The sequence below is a fragment of the Pogona vitticeps genome, chromosome 5 (assembly GCF_051106095.1).
Source record: "Pogona vitticeps strain Pit_001003342236 chromosome 5, PviZW2.1, whole genome shotgun sequence".
NCBI lineage: Eukaryota > Metazoa > Chordata > Lepidosauria > Squamata > Agamidae > Pogona > Pogona vitticeps.
In genome coordinates, this window is record NC_135787.1 from 95,996,722 (window position 1) to 96,008,934 (window position 12,213).

Here is a 12,213-nt window from a genome sequence, read left to right on the forward strand (position 1 = left end):
TAGGCGGAACGGACCACGGACGCCACCTGGGTTTCCATGGTAAGCGCTGGGTCCAGATGTATCCCCAAGCTGCGGACCTCACTCTTTGTGGCAAGGGTTGTCCCTCCAAAAGAAAGGGAGTCACCTATGCCGCTGACGGAAGGGCCACCCACCCTGAAGACTTCCGTCTTGTCCGGGTTCAGCCTCAATCCATTTGACTGCATCCATTTCAGTACGGTCTCCAGGCAGCGCTGGAGGGACTGGACGGCATCCACTGAAGTTGGAGTAAAAGAGATGTAGAGCTGTGTGTCATCAGCGTACTGGTGACACAATACCGGTGGGAGCATTTACATTGTTTGTCTCTACATCAATTCATTTCTTTCTGTTTGAACCCTTTTAGCAGGCTACATAACTCTCTAATTTTGTATCCATTCATTTTCTCTACTGTTTCTCGGAGCAATCAAATTCCCCTTGTTCTTTTTTCTTAAATTACAAAAGGTGATATATCAATGAAGCAATATGAGCCTTCTCTCCTCTTCCCCTTTTTCCTTCCCTTCTTTATTCACTTGTCCTCTTTTCCTTATTTCCCTGCATATCCCTCCCTCTCAGTTCTTGGTTTTCATTTTTCTTTTGCCTTTTGACCATCATTGGGAGGAAGAAGTAGGTTTTAAAAGACTTGCAAAGTCTTGTGAAGAGCAGGGCTTACAAAATGCAGTGCTCCTTTTTTTACATTCATAGCAGGAAATCTGAAGCCATCTTTCACCTACAAAGGACAGGGGGAAGGCTGTCTCCTTCTGAGCAATGTATTCATGTTGTTTATGTGGTGGTGGCAGCGGCTACTAGCAATTTATCAATATTCCTTAAAACAAATTAAAGGATACAAGTGCAGTGACCATGAAGTGCTCACAGCACCCAGAAACCCACTCCCTTCATGAAGAAAATAAACCACAGCAACATTTACATTTACTGAAATGATAAGGAATGAAGTGATACATCATCAATACAATTAAAAACAACCCTTCCAATGATGGGGAAATAAAACAAATGGCCAAGGCAAATGAGTCAATTTTGATTGTGTGTCATTTGAATGGAATATTAGAAAATGATTTAAAGAATGGCTAAGGCTAGATATGGTGCCCCTGAATATCTCCAGCCATAGCCAACAGCCTGTGATTCTTTATGCAGAGAGAGACCTGGGAAGTCTTGAGGCACTCAGGTCAGTCGTGGTGTTTTGCTGGGGGGGGGGGCTGGACTGGGGAAGCTGCAGAGCTGGAGAGAATGCAAGGAGGAGGAAGAGAAGGACACCCAAGATGGCAGTGAGCCTCTGAGGAGTGGTGGTGGGGCTGATTACTGGGTGTGGAAACCAACCCCCTGCGGACTCTAAGGCTGGCTTGACTGGACGGGCAGATAAACCAGACTTAACAATTCTGTCGCAGTGCAGGAAAGAGTATTGGCTGGCATTTATCTTCCTGATCCCAAGTTGAAGATCTCCCCAGACTGGCTTGTCACCTGGCCTCTGAATGGCTTCTATCCCTACAATTTAATTTAATTTAATATTTTTTCTTAATTTCTTAGGGGGAAATTTATTCTTCTTTTCCTCCTTCCTTAATACTCATTGATTTGTTAGGATTTTTTCTTTTGTTTCTGTGGATGGATACTTTCATTAGCTTATAGTGGGCGTTAATGTGTAACTGCTTCTGTGACCTGGGAACTGTTTGAAATGTTGAGGATCGTTGCGAAGGCATCTGGGGGCTGTTTGCTGTATTTTGCAGATTGCACACTACGTACTTTAAGATAGGCATCTAGTCTTATTTTTTTTGGTTGAGTTCATTTCAGTGGCTATGTTGAGGTTACCTAGATTACTGAAAGCCAGGGACTTTGAACATCCACATCAAGTTGGAACTGTCAGGCTCAGCCATAGAGCATGGAAGTCATGACAGTCACGAATCTAGCCCAACATATCACATGCCCCATGCACTCAGCTGGCCACTCTCTCGACCTGGTGTTCTTAACTGCACAGGTGGAGAGTGATCTGAGGGTGGTCTGAGGAACATGAGCTCTCACCCAACTGTCATGGACAGATCACTTCCTGTTGAGATTTATCCCTGTCTATGGTAACCCCTCTTCACAAGGGAGAAGTGGTCTGCCCTTGTGTGCTTCTTTGCCTAGAACAGTTTCAAGATGACTTGGGAGGATATCTAGATGGTATTGGGAGGCAGCCTGATGACATGATCAACCCCAAACGTCCTCTCCACTTCAGAACTTGCCTTGCCCCCTGGTACACCAAAGGGCTGTGGGTTATGAAGTTAGCAAGGATAGAGAGCAGGTGGAAGAGGGATAAATCAGCTTAATTTTATAGGGGGTAAAAAAAGGTGAAAAGAACATTTAACATCAGGATCATAGGGGAGGTCACGAATCAAGAAGCAGAATTGTTCCAGGGTGGTTTGCACCCTGAGTAACTCTGGTCAATCAGGGTCTCATTCAGATTTTTCCAGCAATCAGTTTGCAGCCTTTTTTGGATCAAAAATTGAGAGCATCTGTACTGATCTTGACTCCACCAGCAGATTAACTGACTTTGGATAACCATTACTGCACCCCCTCTCTTTGCCCTATTGGTTCAGTTTGACCTGGTTTCAGCAGAGGAAGCCTCCAGGGTGCTGGTGAGCTGTTGGCCTACCACCTCCTTACTTGACCGGTGTGACTGATAAAAGCCACTAAGGAGACTATGGTTGAGTGGGTCATGAACACTGTAAATGCATCTTTGAGGGAAGGCATCCTCCCTCTGTGCATAAAAGAAACCATTGTCCAACTCATCATCAAACAACCCTGGTCAGCTTTGGACAATCTTAATAAACTTCTGTCTGGATTGCTAGTATGCCATTCCTGGGCAAGGTGATAGAGAGGTTGGTGGCAAACCAGCTATGGACATATCTGGAGGAGCAGGATTGATTTAATCTGTTCCAGTCTGGATTCAGGCCATGGTGGGGTACTGAGATGGCATTGGCTGTGCTGTTGGATGACCTTTTAAAGGAGGCCAACGGAGCAGATATACTTGTCTGTTCTTCTTGATACCATCAACCACAGTATCCTCCTGGACAGACTCTTGGAGATTGGGATTGGGGCCCTGGCATTGCACTAGTTCCGATCTTTCCTTGACGACTGGGTCCATAGAGTACTGCTTGGGGATGATGTATTGGCCCCTTGGACCCTCACTTGTGGGGTTCCTCAGGGATCTTCTATATCTCCAATGTTGTTTAGCATCTGTGTGAAGCTGCTGGGGAAGGTCATCAGGAAATTTGGAGTGAGGTGTCATCAGTACGCTGATGACTCCCAGCTCTATGTCTCCTTTACCACCCTATAGTGGATGCCATCCAGATGCTTAAGTGTTGTCTGGCTTCAGTACTGGAATAGACCAGGGCAAACAAGCTCAGGCTGAACCTGGACAAGACAGAGATTATGTTCCCAGGAGGGTCCATCAACAAGTTGGGTGTGGTGGTCCCTAGACTGGATGGCATTGCTTTTCCATTTAGGGACCAAGTTTGGAATTTGGGCATGCTTCTGGACTCAGCTCTTTCTTGCAATGCCCGGATTGTAGCTGTGTCCTGATCAGCCTTTAACCAGCTTAGGCTAATTGCCCAACTCCACCCCTACCTGGATGTTGGCTCCCTCAGGACTCTGGTGCAGGTGTTAGTCATTTCCTGGATTGACTATTGCAATGTTATATGTGTGGCTTCCCTTGTGGCTGGTCCAAAGACTTCAGCAGGTCCAGAATGAGGCAGTCAGACTGGTGGTTGGTGTAAGCAGAGATGATTGCATCACCCCAGTTCTGGCTTGCCTCCACTGGCCACCCATGGAGTCCCGGATCAGGTGCAAGGTTTTGACTTTAACATACAAAGCCCACTACAGTTTGGGCCCACATTAACTGTTGGTGCGTCTTCCCCCAAAGTCAACTGCTCAACTAACCAGGTCATTGCATTCAAGGCTCCTCCAGGTAGCCACCCTGAGGAAGCCCATAAATCTTCTGTGCTAGGGCCTCAAACTTTGTGGAATCAGAGTGCAATGTGCAAACTCATCCCTCCTACGTCATCAACTTTTATTCTAAAAATCCTTAAAAAACAGTTTCTTTCTTTCCTATTGGCTGAAATCCTATTCTGTAAGTTAGGTTGTGGAAGACTGATGACATCATCAACTGTGGCAATTTCTTTAAAAAAAAATAAAGCATTTATTATGTGGCGCTTTCCCTGGTTTTAAGTTAAAAGGAGCAAAGTGTTTGAAAGAGCTTCGTTGGAGGTGGTGGTAGTTTCATCTTTATTGTACCTTGTGTTTTTCTTTCCCGTATCAGTTGCAACCTGCAATCTTCCTTTCTCACTCCCATCCCATATCCCTTGCTCTGTATTTCTGGTTGTTTATTTGAGTGAGGATGTGTCTTGGATTCAATATTATTTGAGCCGTAGTTTTATTAGCCAATGGTACTTCACGTATTCCCCGCCACCCCTGCTTGCCCTAGTTTTTAAGGTTAGGTTAGGTTCTGATTTGAGTCTGTTGTTTATTTCCTTGTGTTTGGCTATAGAGTCTCTCTGTATTAGTTACACAGACAGGCATATCCTGTCCATGGACCTAGCTGGGTGTGTGCCTTCCCCTCCATTTTGGGATGGCACTATTCCCTCCGGTGGGTCCATAGGATACCTCTGCACACAGAGTAAGTTAAAAGCAGCATACATACCTTATAGACACTACCATAAAGATAAAGTGGTATATGTTTGCCAACAGAAAACCTATCAAAGCAATATTTAAAGGTGGGTACTACAAAGCTCATTTCACCTGTCTGACTGCTTTTAAACCTATGTGAAGAGGTGACTGTGGTTTCAAATGCCATGTGTTTTTGTGATATAGAAATTGCAATCTCTGTTAAGATAGGCTTTGGTTGTTATAAATCCCCTGAACTATTTTCTGACCTTTGGCAGCATTACTTTCCTCTATCTCTAAAGTTTTTGCCTTTTTGTGAGGAAAAATAAAAGGAAAATTATGGCAGGTTTTGTTTCTTGCACAAGTCAATGGGCAGAATGAAGACCCGGATTCAGTGAGTGTTGCAGGCTTTTTCAAGTTCAGTCAAGCACGATGGAATCCAGCTTTCTCAACCCACTGAGAAATGCCTTCCTTTGCACACTTTTTCCTCATTTTCCTCATGGGATCAATGAGAAATTTGAGGAGAAGATGCCTTGCTTGCACAGAGGCTCTACACAGAAGCAAGAACACTCTTAGATTCTACATTGCAGAAAGCATCGATAGAGGGGGTTGGGTGAGATGCAGCCAGGCTGCAGTAGTTCTGCAATAACGGGAGAAAAACACTCTACACTTCCTTAGAAAGCACCTTTCCTGTTTAATATTATTCCATAGAATATTCAGTAAAATGAATACATGGTTATAAGGGGAATGGAAAAACTTGTCCACATCAAATTCAATCAAGCCCTCCTTTTCTGGGGGTACTGGGAAAGCCATTTGTTTATTCATCTCTCCTCCAGTTCAGACAAAACTGCATCCATTTTCCTATATGAGTTCCAGACCAAGGACCCTGTATTTGCAAGGCAAGAGGAGGTGATGTCCTCTCTTCATTGTGTGTCTTTCTGCCTGAGTGCACATGCACAGATATGTGAATGGGGAGGTTTTCCTTTTAAAGATGAAATGAGTTTCATAACTATACTCTTCTGGGTACCACCTTCTGGTGGTCTAAGCAGCAGCTGGTGGGGATGGAGAATACCTCTGTTCTTGGATCATGGGGTCACTGTTCTCTGTAGGCTTCTGAAAGGCACTGTGTCTCCTCTTTTGGAAGCACAATGTTGTGATAAAAGTAGTTTGCATTAGAAATTAACATTTGTAAAGTGTTCCAGATAAACTTCATATGAGAAATACCAGTATTTATTTCATCAGTATCCTGTCTTTCAGATCTAAGGAGTAGATTCATTATAGCTGAATCTACAGTTGTGGCCAAAAATATTGGCACCCTTGCAATTCTGTCAGAAAATGCAACCCTTCTCTCAGAAAACTGTTGCAGTTGCAAATGGTTTGGTGCTCACATGTTCATTTCTTTGGTTTACGTTGGAACAACACACACAAAACAACCAGAGAAGAAAAGTCAAATCTGATACAATCCCACACAGAAACCCAAAAATGCACTGGCCAAATTATTAGCACACTTAACTTAATATTTGGTAGCACCTCCTTTGAAAAAAAAACTGAAATCAATCGCTTTCTGTAACCATGAATGAGTTTTTTACACCTCTCTACTAGAATTGTGGACTACACATCTTTTGCAAACTGCTCCAGGGCCTTCAGATTTGAAGGATGCCTTCTCCCAATTGCTATTTTGAGATCTCTCTATGGGATTCAGAATGGGATTCAGATCTGGATTCATTGCTGGCCATTTCAGAAATCTCCAGTGTTTTGTTTCTAACCATTTCTGAGTGCTTTTTGAAGTGTGTTTCAGGTCATTGTCCTGCTGGAAGACCCATGACCTCTGGTGGAGGTGCAGCTTTCTGGCATTGGCCACTATATTGCACCCCAAAATTCTGTGGTAATCATCAGATTTCATGATACCTTCACACAGACAAGGCATCCAGTGCCAGAAGTAGCAAAGCAACCTCAAAACATCTTTGAACTCCACCATGTTTGACTGTAGGGACTGTGTTCTTTTCTTTGAATGCCTCATTTCTTTTTCTGTAAACAGTGCCATGATGTCCTTTACCAAAAAGCTCTACTTTTGTCTCATCTGTCCACAGTATGTTCTCCCAGAAGGAATATGGTTTTGTCACATAAGTTTTGGCATACTCTGGTCTTGCTTTTTCATGCCTTTGTGTCAGCAGTGGTGTCCTCTTGGGTCTCCTACCATAGAGTCTCTTTTCATTCAGATGGTGATGGATAGTGCGAGCTGACACTGTTGTACCCTGTGTCTGTAGATCAGCTTGAATTTGTTGGGAAGTTAATCTGGGTTCTGTATCCATCATTTGAACAACCCTTTGTTGTAATTTTTCAGTAATTTTGCTCTTCCGTCCATGTCCAGGGAGGTTAGTTACAGTGTCATGGGCTGTAAACCTCTTGATGATATTGCACATAGTGGACACAGGAACATTAAGATCTCTGGAGATGGACTTGTAGCCTTGGGATTGTTGATGTTTTTCCACAATTTTTTCTCTAAAATCCACAGACAGCTCTTTACAATTCATTCTTTTCTCCATGCTCAGTGTCACACAGAACACAAAGGTTCAGTAAAATTTTCTCCATCTTAACTGGTTGCAAGTGTGATTACTATATTGCCCACATCTCTTACTTGCAACAGGTGTGTCTAAATACAAATTAAAGGAGCATCACATGCTTGAAAAGCAATTATTTCTTACAATTTAGACAGGGTGCCAATAATTTTGGCCAGTGCATTTTTGGGGTTCTGTGTGGGATTGTATCAGATTTGACTTTTCTTCTCTGTTTTTGTGTTGTTCCAATGCAAACCAAAGAAATGAAGATGTGAGTACCAAACCATTTGCAACTGCAACAGTATTCTGAGAGAAGGGTTGCATTTTCTGACAGAATTGTAAGGGTGCCAATATTTTTGGCCATTACTGTATATGTTAAAAACAAAATTTCTTCACCTTTGCCAGACTACTGCTTAAGTGAAGAAGTGTGTGTTTCATAGGATTCCCATTAAAGTTGTAACATTTTGGGACAGGTGTGTGACCATTATTTTCTCTGTACACAGGGAACCAGAACACACCACTGTGCAGCAATAGTTCATGTGTCATTTTGGGAGATATTTTTTAAAGACAACAAGCACCTGAGAGAGATATGTAACACAGCAAGCTTTTATATGCAGTGGCTTGTCCTTGTTTAAAAGAAAAAAGTATAGAACAACAACAGCAGACGCCATTTGAGACTGAAGGATCTGTAGGCATCCTTCAGTCTCGAGAGACTATGGTAACGTGCTTTGTATGGAGGACGTGGAACAGCACCTACTGTGGCTGGGAAGGGCAATTCTTCCACACTGAAGACAAATACAATCTGTCCCCTGTCCAGCTCCCTGATTTTGCTTCGATGCTGTATGCGGAGCTGGAGTGTCCTCTCCAGAGCACGAAGCCTGGGTAAAATAATATAGAGGATAGGCTGTTACCCAAGCAGCAAATCCCCCCTCTCCACATCACTGAAATAGTCCAATGGAAAGGCAAGAGCCAATACAACTGGTCCCAGCAATGTCACAGGAGTTGGCAGAATGACATGAACTGCCTCTGCGACTCCGGCTCCAGATTTTGCCTCGAGGTTAACTCATGAAGCCTCTTCCTTCAGTGGATATAGCCACAAGATAGTGGAGGTTTGAAATCAGAGTTTTCCTTCTCCTAGATGGGCTGCCTTCCAAGGCTGATGAGCCCCACCTACCCAGCTTGGGCAGGCATCAAGTGATGGTGAAACTACCCTTCCCATTTTGCCACCTGTATAACTCACCAGGGCCTGTGGTTTTCTGTGGGAGCAGAAGTTTGGATCAGCCTATTTAACATCAAAATATACTTTGCAGGAAACACATAATAGGTACTAAGTGCTACTTTACTTACTGCAAACATTTCCACCCCCAAACTATACAGTTTGTATTCCTACTACAAAATTGCTACCGGTCTATTCAAATCCCAATGATGACACAACCCCTTACGTATTCTCAACTAAATACTGTTTAGAACAGAGTATATGTGGTCTTCGTCATGGAGTCCAGTGGAGGTGGGATTAGAGAGGTTTGGTTTTCTCCTGTTTCTGCACATGTCACATGACAGGTGCTGAACTGACAGCACTGGAAATTGAAGCCCTCTATTTTTCCACAGGACTGGCATAGCATGGGCGGCGGGAGCCATGCAAGCTTCGCCACACTGCCATGCCAATGTGTCTCAACCCTCTTCTGAAGAAAGCACCTCTGGAGGTGAGTGGGAAGGTCAGTCTCTATGTCTGTCCAATCATTGGCCTGCACACCAGTGGTTAGCGAAGCTCCCAGTATGGGTAGTATTCTATGGGCAGTCATCGACAACCAAGTTAGCTACATTCACTATGCAAGGGATTTGATTTGTTTAAATTTGCCACATTGGTACTAGGTTAGAAAAAAATGGGCAAGAATAAAATTAATTGGCCTTTAGATTATAAGGTTCCAAATAGTTGCTTTTGCATACGTAACTCTTGAAGTACACCTCACAGGATTCAGTTTGGGTTTCCTTCACTATCTTGTATTGCCTCTTGGCCTATTGGTGCAGTGAGCATGGTGTCATATTTCAGACAAGTTTTGAAGATGCAGATCTTTTTGCACATATGGATTTCAGAATACCAGCTTTAAAAAAATTGATAGAAAATTCAGGAATGCCAGGTGCCCAGTCCCGTCAGAAGAAGAATATGCAAACAAGAACGAATAGAATACCATAAATGAATATGATCAAAGTGGTTTTATCTCTACCTTTCAAATACTCATATTACACAGTGGGTATTCAGAGAGATCTGTGAGGTCAGACATGTGCAGAAATGAGGTAGGAATGACTCTCACTGTGCTTCTGTGAGTCCCATTGCCCCCAGTTGGAAGCACAGCAGCTGAAGAGTCCCCAGGCAAAACTTCTGTGGGTTCCAACCTGCTTTTGTGACTCACGTCAGCTTTTTGTTAAAGGCCCGGAGTCAGCCCCAACTGCCCCTCTCCCCTGTATTCCCAGGGGGTTAGGTTTCCGACACTGGGGTCTCCAGAAGTCCAAGCCCAAATAAATGGGCAGGAAGTATGGGTCCTGATCTGTGGTGGAGTCCTTTTAGGGAGAGCTGGTATTGGTGGTTGAGGAGGACTGGTCTCCATGGTGTTGCTCCTTCCGGTGCTTCCTTGGCTGTGCCTGTTACTGCTTGTGTCTCCAGTGCCAATGCTGGTTTGGGATAGGTGCCGCAACTAGATGTGGGATATTCGTGTTCATCTCCCAGGGAAGATGAATACAAATATCGGCACCACATGTGCCTGGGCTGCTTGGATTCTCCTCCCAGAACTGACCGGTCCACTTACTGCTCGCAGCACAGTGCGCACATCTGTTGTTGCCTGCAATGCGCCAATCATGCAAGTACCCTGTCTGGTGCTTCCCCACCTCCCTGCACAGCTGACCACTCAGCAGCTGGGGAGGGGGACTCGTCAACTTGCCTCTCGTCAGAGTGGATGGCTGTGTGGAGAGACAGGGAAGTGCCAGCCAGGCTACTTCCACAATTCTAGTGTCACACACAATGAGCAGTAAGTGGACTGGCTGGTTCTGGGGGCAGAGGTCAAATGGCCCAGGCACCTGTGGTGCCGATATTTGTATTTCTTCCCCTGGGAGATGAATATGAATATCCTTTGTCTAGCCACAGCTCCTGTTGGGCAGTGAGGATACCAAGGCTGAAGAGATACTGGGTCAGAGACTCTGGTCCTTCCTGAACAAGCTGGACAGGAGGAGATGGCTCCACTTGTCCTATCTCTCTCTTTGCCTTTCTACAGAAGTGCAGAAGGTGGTATCCCTGTGTTCAGCTGCCTCTTCCCAAGTTCCCCCTTCATCCAAGGTGGTTGACAATGACAACCTGAGTCATGCAACCTCAGGCTTCTCATTTCCATTGTCACACCTTACCTCAATTGTCCCACATCAGGTGGTGGCCTTTCCTCCACCTGCAATGGCACATGCCCGCTGGTTAGGGGCCTGGGAGATTTGCTCTCTCCTGAGCTCCCCTAGGCCCAGACCCTCTCACAACTTCCAAGGCTCATTTGAACTTTAGGGATATTTGTACCTCCTATACAAAACATAAGCAAAAAGTATGTATCTGATTCTCAAAATAGATGCCGAGATGAGGTGTGACAGAGAACTTGAGCCACCCAGGCTACTATTATATCAGAGTCACATCCCAAGGCAGTGTATATTGGTATATAGAGTTAGTCAGTTTGTCCAAATGGACCAGTTGTGAAGTAGTAACGTGAGGAAGTCCTTTTCACCTGGGGCAATATAATGCTAAGGAGTCATTAAACTGAAAGCCTTCTGGTGTTATTGTATTATTCAAAAGCATTTGAGACTCCTTACATCACAGCACATTCTTTTTACAGGAAATTTCCAGTTCAGATGTTTATTTATCTATTAATTTATTCATTTATGTAATTTTCATTCCACGCCATTAGTGTAAAGCACTATTCTGGGTGGTTAACAATCCGTGGATGCAACAATAAAACAACAAAAACTGTAACAAAACTATAACAAATAAACAGAACAAGTCAAGTAAGCTGAAACAATATGCGACAAAGGTGACATAGCATTAACCCATAACAGGGAAGCAGGGCAAAGACAGAGTCACCTAAGGCTGCTCTCAAAGACCTTTAAAAAGCAACATCTTAAACAACCACCTGAATGTGGGCAGGGAGAGAGGGCAGGCACAGGAGCTGGTTCCAGAGGACTAAGTGTAGGATGGTACTTGTTTACTTTTGCAGCCAAACCCAGGATAACCACCTATCAGAATAGCATCAACCAAGAGCAGTCTTTCACTAGCTGGAGATTGGACTAGACCATTGGGATCTTTTCCACATCCACAATTCTGTAATTCCAGCCATGTTTTATGATACTTATTATCCAAGCATGTGAAGGGTCCCTTCCCTTTTGAGAAAATTTTAGATCTGCAGCCACCTTTAAAAAAAGGACAAGGTGGCTTTCCTGTAAAAAAAGAATTTTGTTTGTCTTGGCAGAGTTTATTCCATTTCATGCTTAGCTTGAGAATATAGGTTCTTCTCAGAAAAATGAGGCATAGGAAGGAAACCATGGAATGAAAGAGAAAATTAAATGGAACCATATGAACACTTGCTCAGAATCAGAAATAACCCCCACTGAAATCATTGGCATTGTTTTAAAGTAAAGATATTGGAATAAAAGATATACTGTATCTTTACTTGGAGATGAAACCTACAGATCACAACAACATTTATATCTGGGTGCACATGTATGGTTGCATGTTATAAAGTTACATAAGTTATAAAGAGACAAATGTAACCAAAGTCAAGAATATGTCTTCTAATGCCTGACAAGGCATATACATGATTGCTTTAGCTTGTAATTTAGCAAGACAACTCTCTAGGATTATTGCTGTCCTGTTCATTAAACCTTTACAAAAATGATTTGGAATCCATCCAACTTATTGTCTACACTGCTGAGCCCAAATAATGAAACAGAACTTTGCTCTGGGCCTGCT

At 43.7% G+C, this 12,213-nt stretch overlaps 1 protein-coding gene across 4 annotated transcripts in view; it reads left to right on the forward strand.

Annotated features, from left to right (window-relative positions):
• PPP2R2C (protein phosphatase 2 regulatory subunit Bgamma) overlaps window positions 1-12,213 on the forward strand; it is an 83,951-nt gene that overhangs the window by 16,835 nt on the left and 54,903 nt on the right. For 2 of the 4 annotated variants that reach the window (XM_020811225.3, XM_073000980.2), the window contains exon 2: window positions 8,832-8,926. The exons of 1 other annotated variant lie outside the window; for it this stretch is intronic. In XM_020811225.3, coding sequence (XP_020666884.1) covers window positions 8,860-8,926 — 67 coding nt within the window. In that variant the 5' untranslated portion in view covers window positions 8,832-8,859. Of the gene's footprint in view, window positions 1-8,831; window positions 8,939-12,213 lie in introns of all 4 variants that reach the window. One more of the 4 variants, XM_020811223.3, reaches the window with a different exon arrangement.